Genomic DNA, 12,759 nt, shown 5'->3' with positions numbered 1-12,759 from the left:
AACACTCCTAAAAAAATTTTAGAAATTGACAAAAACACTCCAACAACTCATATTTGCCAGATTTCGGCCACCACTGCCGAAAGCTAGCGCGAATATGGTATAATAACATACTACCTACTGAATCTAGCTAGTAGTAGTTGACGAATAAATGCGGCCAGATCTAGTCGAAAAGGTCATATCGGCGCACGACCGACCAAATTTAGTCAATCGTGTATCGATACGGCGACTCCGGTCACCCTTTGGCGGTGGTGGCCGGTTGTCCGTATTTTTAATATTTTTAATAGGAGTGTTTAGTAAATAAACAAACATAAAAAGATATTTTTATTAATTTTTAAATCATACATCGTAATACCCACTTAATTTGACTTTTTTCAAAATATTACTCTAAAAAGTATTAAAATAATGAACCAAACGCGCCATGTTTCTTATAAGTCCTTAAACTTGTTTTCCAACCTAAAAAATGTGTTACTTCTCTATAAATATCATGAATAGTAAAGAGTACAATAACATTTTAAAAACTGCAAATTAGTATGCTTTTTCATTGTCGATGTGGGGATCATTGGAATTATGTTCGTGGAAAACTATGACAGCCAACCACCTACACATGCCCATCTTCTCGGGTTTTTCATGATCAAAGCATCATTTTATCTCGTAAACACACCTTTTGAAAACATCTAAGATGTGAAATAAATTTATAATAACAACTCTTGTTGATATTTATGTAATTGATTAAAAGCCTATCCTACATTAATGGGGAAGGTTGTTATCTAAAAATGTAAACTTTTTTTTTACATCTCATTTAATGGGGAAGGTTGTTATGAGTTTCAATTTAATTTCTTCAAATAGAAAACATTTTTCTATTTCAATTCTTCAACCATATCATCCTAAATACCTCTGAATAATATTTTAAATATTATTTTTATACAAAAAATCGTATTAACTTGTGATACTGATAGTAGCGGAGCTAGGAATTTAAGTGAGGAAGAACGAATTTTTAGAAGATGATATATTAAATTAAAAGCCATATAATTCATAAAATAATAAGAGATTTGTTCTACGTTAAAATCATAATTTATTAAGTTATTGACTTTATTATATTAATAAATTGAAATAATAAGATGATTTTATCTTATGTAAGTAATTTTTTTTTTTTACAAATATATTTTTTAAAATCTAATAAAAGATTTAAATAAATCGTAAAATATTGAGATCGTTTCATATAAATATCTAAGCTCGGAAGATGTTTCCCCTCATGAGTGAGAGAGTTTGACCGGCCGGTTAACATGAACCGAACAATCGAAGTCAATTATTAAATTATATGTTTTGCCGACAGAACGCGGACGTGGAGAACTGACAGGACAACTAGAGGACCCTCAATCATATTTTGCCACGTGTGTAATAAGTTAAATAATTTGGATCCATATGGTGACGTTCTATCCATCGGTATCACTAACTCGCGGGCCCCATTTTTTATAATTTAAAAGATAATTTGTAGAAATTCGTAAAAATACTAAAATGGCCACTTTTTGGATTGTACTACTGTTTATGATAAAAGTACAGCTCGGATATGCAGATCTCGTAGATCTTTACAGATTTCGTTTAAATGATGGAATATCTTGACATGATTAATGTTCCCCGTTATTATTAAAGTGCAAGTTCAATCTTCCAGTCGCTTTTCATATAACCTTGACTTGATTATTTATAATTAGATAATTTATAAAATAAGTTTTATTTATTTGTATAAATCTCACCTATTAATTTATAAGCTAATCAATAATAAATTATCACATTATTATTATAATAATATTATCAAAAATAATGTTATAAATAATTGCATAATTCTTGGGCTAGTTATGTCATATCTTATACTAAAAAAATGCTTTCTCCCTAAGGAAGTAGAGAATTCCGATTTGAAAAATCTTATGTTTCTTATAAGTCTTTAAACTTGTTTTTTTAACCTAAACAATATGTTACTTATTTGTAAATATTATGAATAATAAAGGGTTATTCATGAATAAAACATCATTTTATCTCGTAAATACGCCTTCTAAGAAGTGAAATAAATTTATAATAACAACTCTTGTTGATATTTATGTAATTTGTCAAAAGCCTATCCTACATTAATGGGGAAGGTTGTTATGAGTTTCAATTTAATTTCTTGAAATAGAAAACAATTTTCTATTTCAATTCTTCAACCATATCATCTCATCTTAAATACCTCCGAACAATATTTTAAATATTATTTTTATACAAAAAAATCATATTAACTTGTGATACTGATAGTAGTGGAGCTAGGAATTTAAGTGAGGAAGAGCGAATTTTTAGAAAATGATATATTAAATTAAAAGCCATAGAATTCATAAGATAATGAGGAATTTGTTCTACGTCAAAACCGTAATTTATTAAGTTTAGACGAAAGTATTGACTTTACACCTTTTTTATATAAATAATGAGTTCAACTAAATTTTTAAGACATTGGCCTTATGTATTTATAATCAAACAATTTTATTTATTTTTAGATCATTGGATTGAGTAATTTATAAAACCTATAAACTATTTAGGGTTTAACTCTAATTTTTTAGAACTTATGGGTTTGTTCAGAAACAATTATTAACATTCTTTACTATTAATATATGGGTATTGTGATCGGTTAATTTTCTTACCGTAAAATCAAAATCCCTGTATTTAATGGCGTAAAGTGGGTAAGGCAAATGCGGCAAGGGAAAGATTGCATTACCCCACGCAACCTACAATGGACAACGCAACGTGTCCCCCACCGTTACGTTCTGCGAATATTTAAAGCACACTAAAGTCTTACTATTTGTAATTTCATAAATTCATTTTTGATTTTTTTTTTTTTTATTTGGATTTGTTAAGATAAAGGATCAGCACTGGAACCTTCATTATCTTCCTCATTCACTCGTCACTCTATTGAAATTTTTCTTTGAGACAAAAATGGTGATCTCTTCCACCAATACCGACTCTGCAGAGCATCTGAACTGTACTTTTGCTTCCAGATATGTCCGCGCCGCTGTTCCAAAGTAACATATAGCAACTCGCTTTTGTAGCCTTTTCTTCTCTTTATTAATTTAGGATTGGCTGAAATTGCTCTTTTTTTTTTTCTTTTTTTTTTTTGTTATTTGTTTTTAGGAAATACTGATAACGTTTTTGTGTATATATAGGAATTGTTTTCTAATTCTATCAAGGAAATGTGAAAACTTTAAATTTCTTTTCAATGTAGTTTTGTTTCTGAAAGCAGGAGACAAATAAATTTCAAGATGTTTTCTGTGTCTTTTATACTGTTAGAATGTTAAAGTAAATCTAAGAACAAAAACAATTTCAAGCTTTCAAAACGCCGTTAATTTTTTAGTTCAAGTTGTTTAAGTGAATAATGGAGAATTGTTCTACATTTTGATTAAAGAATCCTTCATGTCAAAATATTGTGAGCTTTGAGAAAGTTTGTGTGTTGTGCAAACTTCATAAGCCGTTAAGTTTATTTTATTATTAATTGTATATTAAGGCATTAAGACTTTTGAGTATTTGATCAAGTATATTGTTTATTTTATTATTGTGAAGTCTAGATTCCTCAGAATCTTATTAAGCATCTCATACTTGAAAATCATGCTATATTTTATTTCGATTTATGTATTTCTGGGTTTAACTATTATATCTTTAGGGTGTAGTGTTATTATATATAATATTAATTAGTAGATGATGAGGGAGATCTTGGAAGTAATATATTAGTTTAATGGAGCATAAGGCTTCATCATGTTGAATTGATCAGCGTCGATTCTGTTGCCCAGTTGATTGATTCTGGAATTATAGTTTCGATGTAATAAAATGGGTTGAATGAATCTTTGAAACTATTGTCAGCATTGGTAATAAAAAAGAACTTATAATTTGCATGTTAAAGAGAAAAGATGAAAAGTGTAGAATTTTTTATTTAATTGTGGGGAGAGAGTGGAGAATTTTTGTATTCTGGAGGCCCTTCTAGTACTCAAATCTTTTCTTTGAAAATGGGGAAGAAAAACAAAAAAGGAATAAAGACCTATCTTAAAGATTGTTATTATCTAATGTTTTTGCTTTTTCTTAATTTATGAATCAATTATAGAAAAGGACGAGGAGTTCACTATGTAATTTAGATTTTCGAAGCTGGATTTACAGGAAAAAATTTCTTAATCTGAGAAGCTTTTCATATTTTATTATAATTTGTTAGTTTCCTTCCTAATAATTTTCAAGGTGAAACATCAATGACTTCCTAATAATTTTTAAGGTGAAACATCAATGATTAAGTAATTTTTTTTTTTTTTTCCTTTTACGGGAGGAAGAAATGTTAAATGTGATTTCTTATGTGTGGATGTGATCATATGAATATAGATTCAAGATGCCTGAGACTTCGATTCCAAAGGAAGCAGCATATCAGGTGATAAATGATGAGCTGATGCTGGATGGAAATCCAAGGCTGAATTTGGCATCCTTTGTGACCACGTGGATGGAGCCCGAGTGTGATAAACTCATCATGGCTTCGGTTAATAAGAACTATGTTGACATGGATGAGTACCCTGTTACCACAGAGCTTCAGGTATCTCCTTCTCTTTGTTAGGAAACTAAGGACACATTGTATAATAATATCTATATATTAAAGTGTTTGTGAATTGTAATCTGTGAACAGCTATGATACCCCTATTTAAATTTTGAATGATATAAATGTCTTTAATAAGTTGTCTACCGGTGCTTCTAATATGTTTTTGAAGCAGTCTTTGGAATTTTGTTGCTCTGCATGATTCTTTCCCACTAATGCAAAACTAACAAAAATGATGTTATAGAAGATGTTGACTTGTATGAGTGAAAGAAAAGAAAAAACATGAAATTTGTTGATGAAAAATTATAGTAGATGTTGAGATGTATGAGAGAAAGAAAAGAAAAAAACAAACGAAAATTGTTTAGAATTTTTTTTTTTTAATTTTTCCGTTGCCAGGTCTCTTGGGTGAAAGCCAGACATCCTAACCGTTGGACGACAACGGAGGAGTTGTATGTATTGTTGAGAATTAAATAAAGTTTCATAAGTTACCAGCAAATTTTCCATTCCATGAACTAAACCAGAATACTTTCTTTTCTTTTTCTTATATTTATTGTATGATTTTGAAAAATGTTTTGTATTATTCAAGTAATGAGTTTGAGACTTGAATACGAAACTGTCACAGGAAAGTTTTACTTTCTTACTAATAGTTGCATGTCAACAACTACAGTCTTCAGCATTCAACCATGAATCCAATGTTGCATAAGCCTAACTGAAACAAGTTAGTTTGGACTTTGGATTACACCTCTGCAAAGACCTTATTGACAAATTTTCTTTCATTGTCATCTGAGACCCTGTAAGAAGTTGTTTTAGCTGCATGATTTTTGGACTTCTGTTTTTGTGCTTTAATTGTTTAACAAGCTGTATGAACTAGTGTTGCATAGTTTGTCAATGTATTTTATGTCGTGAAGATTTTGGGACCTATGAAGTGTAGGTATCCATTATTTATTTGCAGAATTGTGAATGTATATGATTGTTGTACTTCTATATGGAGCTTCAGTCGTTTAACAGTCTGTACAGGGTAGGGTTGCATAATGTATTAATGGAATCTTCTCTTGTGAAGTTTTTTAGACTTATGAAGAATTGGTAATCAATTATTGATTTGCAGAATCGGTGTGTGAATATGATCGCCCACCTATTTAATGCTCCAGTTGGAGATGATGAGACTGCAATTGGTGTTGGGACTGTGGGTTCATCTGAGGCAATAATGCTGGCTGGTTTAGCTTTCAAAAGGAAGTGGCAGCAGAGGAGAAAAGCACAAGGAAAACCTTATGATAAGCCCAACATAGTCACTGGAGCTAATGTGCAGGTAAATTTCAGATTGTACATAATACTTCTTGCTCTCAATCTCCAAGTGTATCCATTTTCATCTAGTTATCATGTGGGCATTTAAGTCATATTAGTGATATCTATCCAAAGATTTTTTTGCATTTTGTGGTGTTATAGTGTCATGAATGAACAGAGTTGATGTTCTGCCGCAATAGCGAGTGGCATTTTTAGCTTGAGGAGTTGCCCAAACCAAAATTTGCTCGCAAGATGGTTAATATGAAGGGTTTTATTAACTTGTTGAAATTTAACGCCAGAGTTTAAGAGAGCTGAAATTTTTTTTATTAGGTTTTTCTAGTTTCTAATACTCATTGCTCTAGGGCCAAGACATCTCCATTCCAAGGAACTACACTACATCTCCATTTATTTCAGCAGGTTCTGTTTTCCATAGTAGCAATGCTTATTTATAATGATATCAGCTCAGGTTTAGGTCTGTCAGTGATGTGATGCTTAATGCTGCTGGCTAAATTTATTCAGGTTTGCTGGGAGAAGTTTGCAAGATACTTTGAGGTTGAACTGAAGGAGGTGAAGCTGAGAGAGGGATACTATGTCATGGACCCAGTGCAAGCTGTCGAGTTGGTAGATGAGAACACCATTTGTGTAGCAGCCATTCTGGGATCAACCCTGACCGGTGAGTTTGAGAATGTGAAGCTTCTTAATGAACTTCTGACAAAAAAGAATGAGGAGACTGGTTGGGAGACTCCAATTCATGTTGATGCTGCCAGCGGAGGATTTATTGCTCCTTTCCTATACCCACAACTTGAATGGGATTTCCGTTTGCCCCTGGTGAAGAGCATCAATGTCAGCGGCCACAAGTATGGCCTTGTCTATGCTGGCGTTGGCTGGGTTGTCTGGAGGACCAAAGATGACCTACCAGAAGAACTCATCTTTCATATCAACTATCTTGGAACTGATCAACCCACTTTTACCCTCAACTTCTCCAAAGGTAATTCGGATTCACTTTTTCCAATTAATCATTCTTTCTCTAGCAAAATGAGTTGTAGTTTTGAGGTTTAATCTCTTTTAATGTTAACAATTTTTTACTTCTCTCATCAAATATGTTTTCCGATATGGCAGGCTCTAGTCAAATAATTGCTCAATATTACCAGTTTATACGGCTTGGCTTTGAGGTAATTCATGCTTATTTAAAAGGAACAAATTCTCTTGTTTAATTCATCATAAATGCAATTGTCTTCCTAATTTCCCTAAAAGTGATAAATTTAAAGTCTAGATGATGTTGTAACCAAGCGGTAAGATGATTTGCATTAGGATCAAGTGGTGACTTCAATTTGTTAATTGGGAATAAAAAATTTCTATTATGACAATTAACTATTTCTCTAACGTAATATACAGTTTAGCATTTCGCCAGAAAGAATTTACTACTTATTCTTTTTTCCAAAATCTTAAGCTCATTCTTTTAAATGTTCCCTAAACAAGGGCTATAAGCACATCATGGAAAACTGCATGGAGAGTACAAGAGTGCTGAGAGAAGGACTTGAAAAAATGGGGCGGTTTAAGATTGTCTCCAAGGATGTTGGAGTTCCTCTGGTGGCCTTTTCTTTAAAGGACAGCAGTAAACACACCGTGTTCGAGTTATCCGAGAACTTGAGAAGGTTTGGATGGATAATTCCAGCCTACACAATGCCTCCTAATGCTGAGAAAATCGCGGTTCTTCGAGTGGTGGTAAGGGAGGATTTCAGCCGAAACTTGGCCGAGAGACTTCTCTCAAACATTGAGGAAGTCTTGAAGGAAATCGACACACTCCCAAGTCGCTTATCGACCAAAGCTGCACATGTTACTGCCACGATCAACGAAACTCAAGATGGGAAGCTTCCAAAAAAGAGTGAGACAGAGACTCTAGAGGAGGTCACCAGGCAATGGAAGAGGTTTGTGGATGGCAGAAGAGCTGGAGCTTGCTGAACTTGTAAAACTTACCTTATGTGGCCTTCGAATTGCTGGTTGTATTTTCTTGTGTGATTGTCAGTACTGTACTCTATGATGCTTGTGGCACACTTTTGAAGTAAATAAAGGTTGTTTGCTTGCCTATTTGGAGAAGGGTTAGCTCCTATATATCTCTTATAGGAAGCATCAAAATTATAGTAAGTTTTATGCCTTTATTTTGTTCTCCATACTTAAGAGCACTTATAAAACAATATTAAGTTATGACAAACACAATTTTGTATTTTTTAATAAATAATTAAATACACATAAAATGATGGTGAATGACACATAAATACAAAAGTATTGTCGCTCGCTTTTAGAGGTAGGCGGGGTTCGAGTAGCTACCCAAATCCCATGGAACCAGAACTAGCTGGTTCTTAGGATATGGAATCGGAACCAACTGGTTTCGATTCGTAAAAGTTGGAATTAGAACTTGAAACACAGGTTTCGGTTTGGGTTCTGGGTACTTGCAAAAATTCATTACCCCCTACTATTCACAAACATGACAAATACATGCACAAAAAATTACCAAGACACCCCCAAAAGTTTATAAAATTTATAGTTTAGTCTCGGTTTCGGTTTCGGTTCTAATTTCTATAGTGGTGGAACCGGAATTGAAATCACATAGTATTAGTTTCGGTTCCTGCAGTGATGAAATCAGAATCGGAACCACACAGTACCAGTTTTTATTTTTTAGAATCTGAACCGAAATCACAGGTACCCGTCGGTTTCGGTTCTACCCTTATTTTTTACCCACCCCTACTCACTGTACATATAACCTTATTAGTACATTTAATGTATCGAAACTATAACTCAAATTTTAGAACTGTATCTTATAAACAAATCAATTTACTGGTACAAAACTAGGGAGTTTATAATTTTATTGTACTAATGATTCACTTTATAATTATAGGGGACTTTTTGTAATTTTTCAAACAATGGGGATATCTTTTTAGTAGAATAACTAAAGAGGCTTTATTATCATTATCCACTTTACTAAAGTCTTAAATCTTTTCAATTTACCCCCAAAAGAGTTTTTCGCACTGTGTCGTCTTCAGCGTAAAGCAGGCAGCCGAGCTTCAAGTGAGTAACCCTTCTCCTTCCTCTCCTTCAACGCCATTAAAACTTGCTTTACCGATTCATTTCAATCAATACAAGTATTCGCACTCTCAAGCCAGCTTTTAATTTCATATTTTGCCTAATGAGGAGGCTTTTCCCATATTTATTTTCTGCAAAGAAGATCCAGTTTTTATCCTCCTCAAGCTACGCAAACGTTAGAGCACTTATTGAGAATCCAATATTTAATGCTTCATCTTGTAGCGAAAGACCATTAGTAACAAACCCAGGCTTATATTTTCTCAAATTGCCCCCCTTTGATCCGCGTTTATTTTGTTCACAAATTCTGCCTAGTTCATTAGGTCAAACTTCTGATTGTGAATGTGAAGAAAGCGAAGTTAAAAACAAGGGTTTGGTGAGTGATGTTTCTAAGTTGTATGAAATTATTGTGGAAAATTGTAATGGGTACGATAAAATGGAGAAAGCACTGGATAGTGTTGGAGTTGAGTTGAGCACTGATTCTGTTGTTGAGGTTCTTCAAAGGTTTCATCTTGAGGAGAAAATAGCATTTAGATTCTTTATGTGGGCTGGTCAGCAGGAGAATTATGCTCATGAGGCGAAAGCATATAATCTTATGATGGATATACTGTCTAGTACTAAGTATAAGGTGAAACAGTTTCGGATAATTTGTGATATGTTAGAATACATGAAGAGGAATGAGAAGAATGTTGTTCCGGTTGATGTGTTGTTATTGATTTTGAGACGATACACAGAAAAGCATTTGACTCATGTTCAGAAATTCGCTAAGAAGAAGAAGATAAGGGTGAAGACACAGCCGGAGATTAATGCTTTTAACTTGCTGTTAGATGCTTTATGTAAATGTAGCCTTGTTGAGTATGCTGAGGCTATGTGTAAGAGGGTGAAGAACAAGATTAAACTTGATGGTAATACCTATAATATTTTGTTTTTTGGATGGTGTAGGGTTAGAGACCCTAAACAAGGAATGAAGGTACTTGAAGAAATGATTCAAATAGGTCATACCCCTGATAATTTTACTTACAACACTGCCATTGATACCTTTTGCAAAGCAGGGATGGTGACGGAAGCTGCTGAACTTTTTGAGTTCATGAGAACAAAAGGTTCAACTATTTCTTCTCCAACCGCGAAAACTTATGCAATCATGATTGTGGCCCTTGTACAGAATGATAGAATGGAAGAATGCTTTAAGCTTTTGGGGCATATGATTGACAGTGGTTGCCTTCCTGATGTTACAACATACAAGGAATTTATTGAAGGGATGTGTTTGGCCGGGAAGGTTGAGCAAGCTTACAAGTTCTTGGAAGAGATGGGCAACAAAGGTTTCCCTCCTGATATAGTTACTTATAACTGTTTTCTCAAGGTCCTCTGTGACAATAAAAAGAGCGAGGAGGCGCTAAGGCTTTATGAAAGAATGATTGAAGTCGGTTGTTTTCCCAGTGTACAGACTTATAATATGCTAATTTCAATGTTTTTTGAGCTGGGTGAACCTGATGGCGCATTGGAGACTTGGCATGAGATGGATAAGAGAGGCTGTGCACAGGACACTGATACTTATTGTGTAATGATTGATGGGCTTTTTGATTGCAACAAAGTGGAAGAAGCATGCTTTCTGTTGGAAGAAGTTGCGGACAGGGGATTAAAATTGCCATACCGGAAATTTGACTCTTTCCTGATGCAGCTTTCAGTGAATGGTAATCTTAAAGCCATCCACAAACTTTCAGAGCATATGAGGAAGTTCTACAATCCTTCTATGGCAAGACGTTTTGCACAGAATCAAAAGCAAATTAGCAGGAGCTTAAGAGTGAAGTAAAAAGATTTGAAACTAATCAATTAACCTTCTGTTCTGGTTAGCTATGCAAACAGTTTTGATTTAGTCTATATAGTGCTACCTGTGAAAATCTATAACGAGCAAAATGAATGAATTGTCAACACTGGAATGCAAAACTTATAGTCTTGCTGCATTTTTGCATGGATCTTGAGAAGTCGCCTCGAATGAGCTTTTGAAGGTGTCCCACAGAATCATGGAAAATAGATGTTTCTGTGGAAGAGCTCCTGTCATATCACATTTGTTCCAATACCTCTAATCATACGTACATTTATTCAAGAACAGGTAATTAACTTGAAATTCTTCTGGTGACAAGTAGTTTAGGTTTTGAGTTTGTAGTTTGTATTGACAAACCTTGTTGGTTCTGATTTCGTTTTAGGAGATGAGACATCAAGAAGAAGAGAGTACCCACCATCCATTTATTTGTGACTGACTGGCTTTGGGGGCTCATTTTCAACTGTAAAACTGTGCTCAGAAAATGCTGTAGCGGTCACATCTATGGAGCCTGATAGTGTTAGATCATGATGACTTAGATTAATGAGAACTATATTTTCATGGATGAGCACCCCATTACCATTTTATTGAGTGTTGAAATAAGAACTATGTTACCATAAAAGTTCAACAAGAGTCCAAGAACAACTGAACACGCTAGTGAATAGTGATAAACTTAACCTCCCCATCAGAGAAGCGCTGATGCTAATGTTCCTCAAGCTGCATTGTTCTCAATTGCTTTCTGGTAGTTACTGCTCGTACATTGCACAAGAAGCAGAGTAGGAAAAGGTAATTCTGTGATTAAATTGCTATGGAAATTTCATTATTTTATTTAGTTTTACTCTGCTTTTATAGCAAGTTGACTCCTTAACCAAACCGTTTTCCAATATACAAAAGCAAATAAGATGAATGTGAGACGTACCCATTACAACGTATGTCTTTTTCAATAATTTTATATAAGAGCAATGCTACAGTCACTAGGAGTGTGTACCGAATTTGTGTACCGAATGACGTGACTCAATCCTGACAGTCGATTAATATTAAATTATAATTAATCGATGGTCAGGATTGAGCCACGTCATTCAGTGCACAAATTCGGTGCACTACTCCCTGTGTCTCTATTATTTTCCTTTATCTAATGAGGATGTGAGCAGTGTCAAACTCTCATCCCTTACACCAGCTGGTGGCGTCATCCATGACAGCACGGAATGACAGCATCCGGTCGGCCATGGCCGTCAGTGTCAGTGTTCTCAGTGTTTCCCATATCTTGTATACTCACGCCCGAGCCACGTTCTGCCCATTTGACGGGGGAACGATAATTTCCCACCCAAGGTTTGGCGTAACTACGTTTTCTCACCCAAAAACTTTGAGAAAAACAATTTCCACAGTTTATCTGAATTAGGATAATGAACTACCTTATAAACCGGTCAAAATCCTCTCTCTCCAAGCTTATTGGTAGGGTTAAATTCTTCTGTGGTGGCCCTTAATTCACGGTAACTGAAAGTATATGGTTTAGCATCGTCTAGTCCATTGAGCTCTGCAATATCATGATACAAATTCGTCACTTTCATCAGTAGCTGAACATAAATAAATATGCTCTTGAGCATGAAATATAATTTAAAAAAAAAAAAAAAAAAAAAAAAAAAAAAAAAAAGATTTCCATGTAACTTAATCCTGACCCTTTATCCTTTATCCTTTATAAATACAAAGACAATTTTTTCATTTACCTATATTTTCCTTGGATTGTCGTCCTCTCCTCACTCGAATGATATAAACAGCAGCCAAAACACATATAAAACATGCAAAACCACCTAAAACAATTCCCACAATCGTACCATTTGGACTTTTCTTACTACGGCTGGAAATGGAATCTGTAAGAAGAAGTGCAATCAACAATCTGGCATTTATGTGGAAGGAAACTTTATATAAATTTAATCCTTGAATGACATTGATAAATTACCAACAAGATTAGCAGTTATTGTAAGGAAACAGCAAACAAAGG

The 12,759-nt window shown here is 34.1% G+C and overlaps 2 protein-coding genes across 2 annotated transcripts; both read left to right on the top strand.

The window, feature by feature from the left end:
• Nucleotides 1-2,842: 2,842 nt before the first annotated feature.
• Nucleotides 2,843-7,919, top strand: LOC116122154 (glutamate decarboxylase-like). The gene is made up of 6 exons (XM_031408062.1): nt 2,843-3,041; nt 4,378-4,582; nt 5,688-5,888; nt 6,383-6,851; nt 6,983-7,035; nt 7,343-7,919. Exons 1-6 carry the CDS (start codon nt 2,956-2,958, stop codon nt 7,823-7,825), a joined length of 1,497 nt encoding a protein of 498 aa, XP_031263922.1. The 5' UTR covers nt 2,843-2,955; the 3' UTR covers nt 7,826-7,919.
• Nucleotides 7,920-8,893: 974 nt separating this feature from the next.
• On the top strand, nt 8,894-11,362 carry LOC116122156 (pentatricopeptide repeat-containing protein At1g73400, mitochondrial). The gene is made up of 2 exons (XM_031408064.1): nt 8,894-11,051; nt 11,146-11,362. Exon 1 carries the CDS (start codon nt 9,048-9,050, stop codon nt 10,749-10,751), a length of 1,704 nt encoding a protein of 567 aa, XP_031263924.1. The 5' UTR covers nt 8,894-9,047; the 3' UTR covers nt 10,752-11,051; nt 11,146-11,362.
• Nucleotides 11,363-12,759: the final 1,397 nt, after the last annotated feature.

This window comes from Pistacia vera, unplaced genomic scaffold (assembly GCF_008641045.1).
Source record: "Pistacia vera cultivar Batoury unplaced genomic scaffold, PisVer_v2 Contig132, whole genome shotgun sequence".
NCBI lineage: Eukaryota > Viridiplantae > Streptophyta > Magnoliopsida > Sapindales > Anacardiaceae > Pistacia > Pistacia vera.
Note: the sequence above shows the minus strand (reverse complement) of the source record. Positions and strands in the feature narration are given on the sequence as shown.